The sequence below is a fragment of the Erythranthe guttata genome, chromosome 4, assembly GCF_056151865.1.
Source record: "Erythranthe guttata isolate IM_541 chromosome 4, IM_541, whole genome shotgun sequence".
NCBI lineage: Eukaryota > Viridiplantae > Streptophyta > Magnoliopsida > Lamiales > Phrymaceae > Erythranthe > Erythranthe guttata.
This window is the reverse complement of record NC_142536.1, coordinates 9,890,759-9,903,733: the sequence shown is the minus strand read 5'-3', so window position 1 is coordinate 9,903,733 and position 12,975 is coordinate 9,890,759. Positions and strand designations below refer to the sequence as shown.

The following is a 12,975-nucleotide window of genomic DNA, read 5'->3' as shown; positions in this document are numbered from 1 at the left end:
AGTTCAATCGGGACATATGAATCGAAGGGATCGTACTGTACGCTAACTATATCAAAAGGTTCTTGCAGGCACTTCATTTGTATCTGGGGAATCATGACGCGTATTTGCTAGACGCCAATCTTGATTCGTTGGGTGATTAAGGTGAAACGAGCTTCATCATAATCGTAAGTCTAAGGGACGAGTTTTGACCACAAAGGGTTGTGGGCCCACGGCTAGCTTATACCTGAACCATCGAGGGTCACACTGCTCGTGCACATGAGATCTTGGAATAAACGGTCAGAGATAAAAATGTTTTATCTTTGCATGATTGGAAGTCAATATGATTGGGTCCAACATTCGTAATTTGGAATTATGAATGAGAATAAGAAAAGGAAAAGAATAGGCGAACATCTTAGTGGACTTTCTAAATCGGGAAGTTTCCAAATTTAGAAAGTACACTGAATTAGGGTTTCCACTTTTGGAAAGTTGGAAATCGAGAGTTGGCACTCGTAATGATGAGGACATTATAATGATTCCAAAAATGTAATTGTTACAATTTTCCGATCATTGAATTGAGAGAAACGAGCGAATAAAGAACTAATGAACTTAAGCTGTTGGGCCCGGTCCAACTTAAGCCCGTTAGGGCTTTTATGCAAGACACTATAAATACTTGATTTATAGGTCTTGCACAAGGACACAACCCTAACGAAACCCTAGCCGCTCTCATCTCTCTCTCGGCCGATCTCTCCCGCGGCCACCACCGCCGCCGCCGTCGCCAACTCGCCGGAATCGGCCACCCCTTGGCCGATCCTATTGGTAGTTCTTTTCTTTTTTCGTTTCTTCCGTTTATTCTAACTATTGCGTGTCTAGTGCCACGTCTCAGTAGATCGAAGTATACGAGGTGAAATCCGAGAGGAGGAAGATCGAAGAATCGAAGAATCGAGGAGCAGCGTCGAGCCAACGACGCACGCGCTCCCACGCGCCGCCCGAAGACAGCGCGTGATCCTCACGCGCCGCCGTTGCTCACGCCGTCGCCGTCGCCGCTTCGCCGTTGCCACTTCCAGATTGCACGGATTGGTTTCCGTGGCAATCTTGCTTCGTTTCGTGCGCCTACCTCACGCTTCAAGAAGTAAATTCTCGAATCCGGTATTCGTTAGATATTAATTTAATTAGATTAATTTTTTCATGATCGTTTTCGTAGTATATTTTATGAATTGTATGTTTTATATGATTACATGAAATTCATGATTTACTGCGAGCACGTTAATTGATTTAATGCGAGCATGCTAATTGATTTACTGTCGATTAAATAATTCGCATGCATGTTGCTTTTAATTTCGCTGGAAGCGCAAATGTACACAATTAATTGTTTATAATTATCGGGCATGTGATTATGTGTTTTAAATTCGTTTAAATCGCATAAATTTTTTGTTTTCCGCTGCGTACACATGTCCGATTCCCAACACTTACAGTACCAAAAAACATGCCGCATTGATGCTCTTTCTTGTACTTTCGAATGAAACAAAAACCATTCGACTTAGAAAGAGAAGCATGTATCCTCCACGAACACTGAGCCTCATGTTTAAATCTACACTCAGCAGTCACTCTGTACGCCTCGTTCTTCACATACGCGAACTCAAATCCCATGTCAACCGAAAACTTAATCAAGCATTTTATGAATTCATCAACTCCACCCAAAAAAACTTGTCCTACCTCTTTAATCAAATTAACACACTCAGCACTCAATAATTTCTTACCAACCGATGTGTCAACGATTCCCTCAACATTCATCTCATTTACTTTATCACGGGTAATTGAGCATGGTCAACACATAAAGGATTTGCGCCCACCAGAAAACGATTATTCTCTTTCATAATAACCTCAATGCGCTCTAACGACAACAACTTCATGATATCAAACATTGAAACCATGTCATCATCGTCCGACAGAATACACTCGCCGTAATCCACAAGGATATACGTTAATGTAATATTACATTTTTTCAACTATTTCCATTTAAGAATGACAAATTTCACCAGCTCTTTTAAAGTAAAAAATTCCGAATATCTTTTAAATCGACTGTACACATATTAAAACGACTATGTAGTTACATAGCAAACAGATCAAGCTCTGCTATGTGTACAAAAACGGATCAGTTTAACATAATTACATAGATGAACAAACACAGGCTTTGTTTACATAAACTTTTAGCACAAAACGACTGGAATTTAGCATCTGATCGTCAAACACACTACGGGCGAAAACATATACGTAACAAGCAAACAACAAAAAATTGAAAAATCGAAACGAACGTGGTCCTTTTAAGCCTAAAACGCATAAAAAATCGACAAAACACTTGTGTAGAAAATCAGTCGAAAAAAATCGAACCTGAACTCAGTCGGAAAATCACCGTATGTGCAGTTGACTTCCTCGTCTGTTTCAATGTCCGTCGCCGTCGCCGATGCCACGTCTCCACGTCAGTCGTCGTTTCCATGTCTCCACGTCAGTCGCCGTTGCCACAGTTGACACATAAATCAGCACAAAAAATGGGTTTGATATGAGCAGAAACGTGAAACGTGAAAAAAAGCTTTAATAGTAATGAGAGTGTTTTTGGAATTAGGAAAATATCAATTGAGTTAAATATTACCTAGGAGATTTTTTCTAATTATTTTTAGAAGGGGATGTTTCCTTAACTTATTTTCCTAAATGAGGGGGTTTTCTCTAATTTTCCCTTTATTTTATGTAATCAAGATTGGCCGTGTGGTAGAAAAGTTAGACTTATATTCTGTACAAACCGGCAATTGATATTTTTTGGTTCAGTCGAACTTAACTTTTCAAAGTATGTACAAAGATATTTTTTGGTTCAGTCAACTAGATATAAATAAATAAGTTTATAAATGCCAAAGCACATTCTCATTAAAATGACAATACAAATTAGATTAATTAAAATGACATAAATAAATACATAAAAAATAGCTTTATGCATTAAAACCCAGACAACAATGCATAAAATACGAGGGTTATGTTAAGGCGGAGGATATTTGCAATCCCAAATCTTCTAAGGCCAAGACCTTACTTGGTGGAAGACCATAATATAAATAAAATTATTAAGAGCAAGACTGAAAATTACGAATATAACCCCAATTTTTTTTTGATATTATTCATTTCAAGGTAGGCCTAATTACTATTGCAAGATAAAAAAAAAATTGAGAAACGAGAGGGAACGTTTTAGCGGGAGAAGAGAAGAACTTCCGCCGCAGAAGGACTACCGCGCACCGCCATTTGAAACCCATTGCGCACTACTACCGCTTGACCGTTGTTGCCATACCATTGTCACCCAACCTTTGTGCAACTGCCAGTGCTTGAAGAGGCAGAGAAGAAGAAGATGGAGGAAGAAGTGGAGGAGGAGGAAGAGGGGGAGAAAAAGAAGGAGAGCATGAAGAATAGAAGAAGATAAAGAGAGGAAGAGGAAGAAGAACAAAAGGAAGAAGAAGAAGAAGAAGAAGAAGACGACGAGAAGGAAGATGAAGAAAAAAAGAAAATTCGACCTGGACATGTTGACTTTTTGTTGAAAATTAGATGTCGATTTTTTGGCAAAAATATCTAGATGTTGATTTTTGTCACAAAAATCGATATCTAGATGTTGATGTCGATTTTTTGCTAAAGAATCAACATCTCGATGTCGATTTTTGTGACAAAAATTGACATGTATCTGTCGAGTTTTGAATGCGCGAATTTTCTTTTTAAAAACTTAAAAAATCGATCACCTAGCTATAAAAATACATTAATCCATAGATTGTTTTCTACTTTTTTTTATAGAATCCCCCATATTAATGTCTTGTGACCCCATAACGTCATCAGTTGCATGTTATGGTAAGATTTTAGGGTTTTGGGTGTTGAAGATTTTTGGAGAAGATGAAGATCATTTTTTGAAGAATTTGTGTGAAATGGGTTTGTAAAGAAGATAAAGTGGATTTTGTTGGTGTGATCTTGCACAAAGGAATTTGTGAAGTTTTGTGATTGTGGATTATGTATTTTAATAAGAATATAATAGTATTTTAGTAATTCATTTGGTGGAAAATTAAATTTGGCATTCTCCTAAGTAATTTGTGCAATTGCATATAGTCGGTGGAGAATAAAATTTGGTTTTCCCGTAAGTGATTTGTGCGATTACATATAGACGTGGCCGTATGTTAATCCATTTTTTTAGCAATCATTGTCATCCTACCACCAATTTCACCTAGAACGTCAAAATCTAAGAGCGGGGCCAACTAAAGTTTTTAAAAACTCAAAATCAATCAATCCACAAATTCGGCCACATCGTTTGGAGTAATAATTTTTTTCCGTTTTTAAGTAACTAAAATCAAAATTATTGGTATATAAAAATACATGTTGATAACTTGATATAGTATCATAGAAATACATTATATAATATATTAAACAAATAAACATAAGGGGTTATTTTACATACCCCTAGCCACCAAATAAACTAGGGATAAACCCAAGCCCAAATCATCCTTTGACATACCTCCCTGGAGAAGTGAAAGTAGTATACTACCCTTATATGCAATTTTCGGCCAAACTGTATTCAGTATTTCTGGTCCTGCATTTATCATATTCGCTAATTTATTTATTATTATTTTCCACATATATATGTATATATATATATATATTTATTATTTTAATTTTTTTAATTTTTCTTTTTTAATTTTCAAAACAATATGTTTACTGTACTGAAAATAACTACATGTAACTATAGTACCTATAGTAATTCATAGTTATGTTCGTTCCCCCCCCATATTTTTAGTCGATCAATTGTATACACACACGAATACTGGCTTATACAAAATAAATTCATAAAACCCCAACAAAAATTTACAAATTTCAATATTTTTATTATAAATCACCTCAGAACCAATAAAATACAAATCGAAAATACACAAATATACGCATATGTAACTACATGTTACTATGTTACTATAGTAATGTATAGTAATGTATACAGTCTGTTGAACAAAGCAGATGTAACTTCAAAAAAAAAAAATTTGACACCTTCAAGGAAAGGATCAATAACCTTCATTAAGCTGCAATTGCAAAATCAAAACAAAAAAAAAATTACTTTAGTTCAAATCAACAAAATTTGAAGAAACATCAAAACACTCAAAAATCAACAAACACTAAGAGATCGAGAGATAGAGAGAAAGGTTATTGCTGAGAAATGCTACAGATTTTAAATCAAATAGACAGTGACTCCTCACCCCCTCACCTCCTACCAAAACCCTAGACGCCGCTAATAACCACCAACGGTTCCGCGCACCCACAAATGCAAAAAAATATAGAAATAAATCTGAAAACATAAAAATAAACGAAATTATCATCAAAATATAAATCCCGACAAGATGAATTCAATGGTGGGTGTCCCGTCAAATTTCGACAGGTGGAACACAAAATAAAGCTCCGACAAGACCACCGTCGTCGAATGAAAAAAAATTGCACAAACAGATCAGCGCTTGAAACTGAATGAAATCACCACCAAAAGAAAGAGCTCGACGAAAGGAATCCAATGGTAGTTAAACCATCGAATTCCGACCACCGGAGAGAGAGTTATGGCTCCGGGAAGCAATTTCGCCTGTGGGAGGTTTGTGGAGGCGGAATTTTGAATCTGGGAGAAGAAGAGAGAGACCGAAATGTGAGTGGCTAGGGTTTAAAACTGATTTTAGAAGGGTATTATAATAACTTCACAGTGGCCCATGGGGTATGTCAAAATATTTTCGAAATGAGGGGAGTTTCCCCTAGAGTGTAATCCACTTGGTAGTTAGTTCTATATAATTTGGAAATAAGGGGTCTACAAAATAACCCCTAAACATAAACATTATACAATTGAATGGAATAAGTACGCACTTTATTTGAAAACAACAATCCAATAACCACCACAGAGACCTATTTACAACTTAAAAGATTTCGGTGAAAATACTGAGACCAAACCCCCCCCCCCCCCCCCCCCCCAAAGAAAACGGAAAAAATAGAAAGAGGGAAAAAAAAAAAAAAAAAAAAAAAAAACCAAGCTGTCTGAGATAACGACAACCTTACGAAGCTCGTCGGCATTGTTTCTAATAAGAAACTGAACTGAATCAAATAAGAAACACAATCAAAAACATTTTGGAGAGTAAAACTACAAGAATACAAAGATACTCTATCTACCTTATTCTCTCCTGAAGCCTTGCAGATCAACGTTCACATTTTCAAGTTCCACAGAGTAGAGAAACAATAGTTGTTGTAGACTAATATTAGACTGGTGTGCTAGAGTATAAAAGGGTAAAGAATTGTTCAACTTCCGGTATGCTTCGGGTAATTCGGATATACCTAAATCTATTATCTTCTCCGATAAGCGAGTCCGATATATGAGCTATTCTTGGTATAACTCTAGCTAGTGGGATCCCAGACATTAAATTGTTTTCTCCACAACTGATGCTTACATCTTTCAACACTCGCTTCACCACCGCCCCAAGTGATATGTCAACGATGTTGGCAAATTCAGCGCTGTCCAAAAACGTAACAAACACACACAACCATTAGTACATTCAGTCAGCATCTTCCAAAAAACCCGGAACAAACAAGCAAATAAGATGCTTATATTGAGCAAAAAGTAACGAAAAGCTTCTGTTATTTCGAAAGAATCAAAAGAAAAAAAACGGAGATTACTTAGGACTCTAGATTAAACTTAAAGTGGTGCAGATAAATCATACCTTAATAACACTGCACGTGTTTCTCCCATAAGTAAATCAAATTTCGTAGCACGAGAACGATCAGAGTAATCTTCAGGCATCAAATAACCCACCCAGTAATGAGGGCTTCGCATGATCATTAAAGTGTCCATTATCTGAATAATCGCATCATGAAGTGTCGAAACATTGAAGTAATCCTTCAGTTGCTTTCTGCACATGGGATTTCGATATTAACGTATTTACATTGCCGTTTAACGAACAATATTCTTATTGAATGGTAAAAGGAGTATGATTCAAGAAACAACAATTACATTAAACATGTAATAGGGGCAGTGGGAGTTTCAAAGACTTCATCTGGGACATAGCAAATCAGAATTTAAATAAGAATCCACATGCATTATGCATATGTGAAATCAAGAAATCGGGATAAGTAATTGACCTTAAGAGAGTAGTCCAAATAGAAATTCATAACTCAACTCGGAAATAAAGCCACTAACAAACAAACAACAAGAGAACATTTATGTTGGAATGGAAAACTGGAAAGCAGACAAGACAGCGCAAAGAACTTTTAACTTGCTTCACTACCAAATATAGGAGGAAGCAAACCACCTCATCTTGTGACAAAACTTGATGGAATTACACAAGGCAAAACTAAATCACCTTAATTTACGAAAACGATCAGAACAATCTGAAACTGTGAAAAATTGCCGATATCAGTAGTACCAAGTTTTTGTAGCCTTGATCAGTTACCTACCACCCTAACTTTCTATGACGTGTAAATAATTATATCAGCTGCAGATTCAATCAGTGTATTTAGGAAAAGAATATAATAAAAGAGAAATAACCTCCTCTTCCGGACTAGCTAAAGAAATTGACTCTCGAAATATATCATTATTTGGGGCTTATGATAAGTTCAAACGACTAAGTTTGTTGAAGATTTACGTACATTAGTTCCATAAGTATTTACCTTCAGTTATACATAACATGTCAGAGTACTCACGAGACATACAAGCTCAATCCTATTTGTACCTAATTCATATAATCACTCATGGACAAGAAACTAGCACATGATGAGTTGAGAGAGTAGCCAAGTAGATAAACTTAATGTGTGCCCCGTTTCTTATAAATCTTTCCGTTTTCCTTTCCAAGTTAGAAATCGAAAGCTTTTTTGGAATTTTTTTGAAACACATTACACTTTTCTCTCTCCTTGAGACGTAATTTTACTCTACAACAAATGTATTCACTAAAATACAAACAAACATCACCTTAAAATTTAAAAAAAAATCTCCCAAAACACTTTTGCTCGCTACACTTCTAAAATATGACTATCAACGTAAATTGTTTCTTCTCAAAATACAATCAAACATTAATTTGTTTCTCAAATTCTTCTCCGTAACATCTTTCTCCGTTATAAAATTGGAAATATAACTCTAAAAGGGAATTAAATGACCCTGCTTACCAGAAAATTAACTACCGTAACACTTCGCAAAAATAAACCATCTTCCAGTTTTAAAGATGTGCCCAGAGATTAAAAAAAAAACATTGAAATTTCAATCATTTCCTTAAGACAAATGGTTGATGCTTTTATATTTTTTTCTCATTTTTCTTCTAGAAGCCCTTACTACCATACTTTCACATCTACAACAAGATTCCACAAATCTGTTACAAACAAAAATAATGATCGAGACCATCAAACAAATCATATTTTTCCAAGAATCCAATTCTCCGTCTAAAATTTTTCAAGCATTACTGTCAACTACTCATCATATCAGCTACCTTCTTCGGGCCCTACCTGGTGGTTTAGGATGATTAAAATAATAGAATCCCTCGTCTTAATGCACCATATTAGATTGTACAACATGGGGTTGTAAGGCTGATCGGGTGCTGGAACGATTAAAGGAATCATAGATACATGCTAAAGCATGAAAGAAAAACTTCTAGGACAAAATTGAGCACAACAATAAAACATGTCAAATACTTCAGTCATGATTACCTTACATGATAAATGCCCTGAAGGAGAGAATCTATGTTAATGCTCATTTGAAGCAGGAAACAATAATTATGTGCTGAATATGACAAGTTTATATGAAATAATTGAGAAAGGTTATAAGTGAGGAGAAGAAGAGACGATGGTATAATTTTAGAGATCCTTACAACTGAAGGAAAACATCCCAAAATGTTATCTGTCATTCAAAGTAGTTTCTTTCAAAGACTACACAAGCTGGAGGTTAAATGGGGCATGAGTTTACTTTTCGGCCAGAGTTTTCAGATAACATGTCATTGGTCATATCAAGGGTGTACACATGCGCAGATTAAATTGAGTCTTTACATGAAAGAAGCTGTTGAAACTAGGGAAGAACGTAGCTTCAATAACAGTTGAAAATTTCAGGGCTGTCAAAGCTCTTAGAAGAAGCCTTTTCAGAATACTAAACAACGAAAACAAAGTGACAAAAGCATATGAAGTATGAACAATCAGACAGCAAAAAAAAAAAAAAAACATATGAACGTGGAAAACAGAATTCCTCCACTAAAGTAAAAACATAAATATGCACAAACCCAATTAGGTATTAATACATCTAAAGACATACCCCTTGAGGACTTCCGACGTTGCTGCCTCTGCATTAGCTAACAAGGCAGGCAGGCCATAATTGGAAAGGTAATAAGCAGAGTCCATAAACTGCTCTTCATCATTTTTGTCAATTAGTTCAGCTTCATCCTGGATCGCATAAATGAGACATTTTTCAGATAAACATCTAAAGATCAGACTAATACAAACTCTTCCTACATCCAATAACTACAGCAAGCTCACTGGAATCTCGAAGTTCTTCACTGGAATACCACTGAATAAACATTGTAAAAAGCACCGGACATGCTCACTGATACAAAAATATTATTGGGTTTTTTTACGCAAATGATTTTAATTTAAACGGAAAGAGGAAAAAGGCAATGATGACTTAAAAATACACATAAAACAATTGATGCCTGAAATAATCTGATCAGATTTACTTAATATTGAATAACATCCAGATGTTACAAACAAGCAGACATCCAATTTATAATTAACAGTGTATGTCTCCCTATTCAACACCAGCCCCACCAATTAGCAACCCAGAAAGCAAGGAAATAACGAAAAAAGATGATGGTCACAAATGAGAACGTGGTCAAAACTAGATAACAGGTTTGGATTTTAGCTGTAGAGACTTAAGTTTGAGTCTGAGTTGTTATGGGTCAATCATTTGATGCACTATTGCATGGGTTTACTATTCCAGTACTACATAGGTGTACCTTTATACTTCGGATGAGCAAAACTGAGGTAATATTCTTTCCTAGAAGAGGAAAACTGTGAGCTGTTTCTTTATGCAAAATTAAGATAAATATTAAGTACAGAGACGTGCGTTTATGCTGGAGTATATTATCACTTCACCTAGAGACCTAGAGAGTATCATGTAAGAGAACACTTCAATCTTCAGCGTATAAGCAATTTTTTATTGGTGAATATCTCTCCTATGATTATAAACAGAACGCTGAGCAGATGGATAAAAGAAATCTAGTTTTTTTTACCAGTAACAGATGCAGACAGTAAAGAACAAAAAACTTAAAAGGCATGAAACGAATTAAATTAAATATTATTTTCTTTCGAACGGATAATTTTATTTCCTGCCATGTTTCCGCAGCACAGTTACTTTGCTCAACATCTAATACTTGAGAAGGATAAAATTCCGTCTTGTCAGAGAGTTGACACATACAGAGAATGTTTTGGTCCCTTGTATCAATTATCATGCTATTAGTAAAAGTTAAAACAGTTTTAAACACGAAGTCTTCTTAATGGTGTCCAGTGTCTACAGCATATTACTAACTTAACCCCACAAATTGCACATGCATAAAACAAAACTAATAAGCAGTGAAAAAATGGAATCAGATCCAAGCGATTATGAATTAGTAAATTCTATCCAATAAACCCACAATATAATCCAGATAAAGTACCAACACAACATCTCACTTTTGAACAAAACTGTTCTAAAAGATAGATAAGTTGGTAAATGCACACAAGTACCAGCAAATACCATCACATGCACTAGGATTAAACAACAAAATCTTATCCTAGTGTTCTATTTGCAGAAAGAAAATAATAAACGATAGAAGTTGAAATAAGGGAGAAGCCGATTAGATAGGCCTCTTACTAACGACAATCCTATTCCAGTTCAGGCTTCTAAAAGACTGTTTCTACTCTTAAGATAGATTTTTCCTCCAAGCTATTCACACACATGAAGATTGTCGCTCAAGTTTGAGTACATTAGGGGGGGGGGGGGAGGGGGGGGGGGGGTTCTCATCTTTCTAAAGTCATTTGATATGGGGAATTATTAATATAAGCTGTCTTATGCATTAATTGAATCAGAACGACAGACAGTAATAAAGTACTACTCATATATTTATTGCGATCAGATGATTTTACTATAGATAGAATTATTCTTACGAGCAGCTGAGAAATTCCAAGACCACGTGCTGTATTAATAAATAGATGTCTCCCCAATATGTTGACTTGTACCCTAAGATAGAGGCTCAGCATAGTCATTGACCAAAGAGATGACACCAATTTTGTAAAACCTGGAAAACACACACAGATCATAAATACAGAAACAACAATTTATTTGAGAAATTTAAGAGGAACAAAAACTTATGCAATGTACAACAAGAAAGAAAAAGTGTTGATCCATACTCAGACATTTGAGTCTATCCCACAACTCATGTTTCTCGTTCGCAGTTAAAGTGTTCGGTTGACCCTTCCCTTGCATTAATCTATCCAACAAGAGCGTAAGGTCCAAGTTCTCGGCTAATCGTTTATCTAATGTATCCATTACTTTTGGAAGTATTATGGAATCCATTGTTCGCTGAATGTTCTCAAAATGAGTTCGGACTCTGTGAATCAGCAAACAGAGTAAACAATAAAGCATGAGCACTGAGTTTCATCAAAAGAAACGACGTAAAATAAGAGGGTCAGCCATTCTTAACTGGGCTTTAAGGAGTTCACCCTCTTCCTTATCATCCGCGAGTTGTTTCTTGAGATCACCGATCCTACGCCTCCAAGCATCGTAGGATTTGAACAGTAGATACCCACTCCCACAAACCCCAAGTGTAATATACACTTTTCTCTTATGTCTCCTCCAAAATTCCCTATCATTAAACCAGAAACACAACATATTCAAATATCAAAAGCTTAACTGCAAATATAGAACTAAAAAAAAAAAAAAGGTAAGTCATAAAGAGTACATTATTGAGCATAAATAAAGCCCCTTCCAGTAAAATCATTTAGGAAAACAGACAAACGGTACGAGCTATTTGAGACACAAGCAACAGCTAATTCCAGGTAAAATCACATTTTTTTATGTATAATTGCATACATGGTTCACCGGAACGCAGCTATAGCGGCCGGAATGGGTTAATGGAACCGGAACGGAGGCCACCGCGACAAAGTTCAGGCATATAGCGGCTGGAGTGTTCCAGAATCTAAAAAAAGCAATTTATCCGCCGGAGCGGCAATATATGCGGCGATTTATCGGACGGATTCCGGCGGTGTTCGTGGTGTAACTGTGTTCTTCGAGGCGGCGGAAATGGATTGGGGCTGGTGACGCCGACAATTCTATATTAGTTCTGATTTGGGCAGGGTCGATTGCAAGAATACAAATCTTAGTAAGGTCACTTAAGTTTTCAAATGTTTCAACTTAGTCCCTATATTTTATGATTCTATTCAAATAAAGATATATATTCACAACTTACACTTTAACGGGGCAAAATTCTTTTAGGGTTGTTTTTAAAAGATGTACACACAATAGGGCTTCAAAATTTAAATAGACAAGATTCGATTTACATACAGTTCAAACAAATGGAATTTGATACCCTTTCATTTCTTTGTAATTTCGTTCATATTTTATTTCCCAACTCATCTCGACATTGACTTGCTTGAACCGGTCTAAGCAATAGAGGCACTACAAGGTTCATGATGCAGAACCCGTCTGATTCATCCTATTGCTCCGGCTCATTCGAAATAACTATCTTCTCAATAAATGTAAAAATCCTAACGAATCCCTAATCTTGGATTTTTTGTTTGCCTATACACAACAAAATTTCATAGTACAAAAGAAAAGGGACTTCAGTTATTCTAGTTAATCTAGAACAGAAGATTCAACCCTTAAATCTTTTGAAATTTTATAAGTGGAAATTACTCTTTTATCATTCAATGAGTATCTTGTATTTTATAAAAATTGGGGGCAAT

The 12,975-nt window shown here is 35.8% G+C and overlaps 1 protein-coding gene across 1 annotated transcript; it reads right to left on the bottom strand.

The window, feature by feature from the left end:
- Positions 1 to 6,049: 6,049 nt before the first annotated feature.
- On the bottom strand, positions 6,050 to 12,376 carry LOC105954911 (peroxisome biogenesis protein 3-2). Its single transcript, XM_012978594.2, has 7 exons — positions 12,104 to 12,376; positions 11,715 to 11,876; positions 11,422 to 11,621; positions 11,179 to 11,309; positions 9,293 to 9,420; positions 6,726 to 6,914; positions 6,050 to 6,519 (listed from the first exon to the last, which is right to left on the bottom strand). Coding segments are annotated over exons 1-7 (1,065 nt in total). The 5' UTR covers positions 12,106 to 12,376; the 3' UTR covers positions 6,050 to 6,266.
- Positions 12,377 to 12,975: the final 599 nt, after the last annotated feature.

Excerpts from the sequence above, each read along its gene's own strand:
- LOC105954911 (XM_012978594.2), bottom strand. Across the intron at positions 11,310-11,421 it reads GGATAGACTCAAATGTCTGA|GTTTTACAAAATTGGTGTCA; the intron begins GTATGGATCAAC and ends TGTGTTTTCCAG. Across the intron at positions 6,915-9,292 it reads ACGTCGGAAGTCCTCAAGGG|AAAGCAACTGAAGGATTACT; the intron begins GTATGTCTTTAG and ends TCCCATGTGCAG.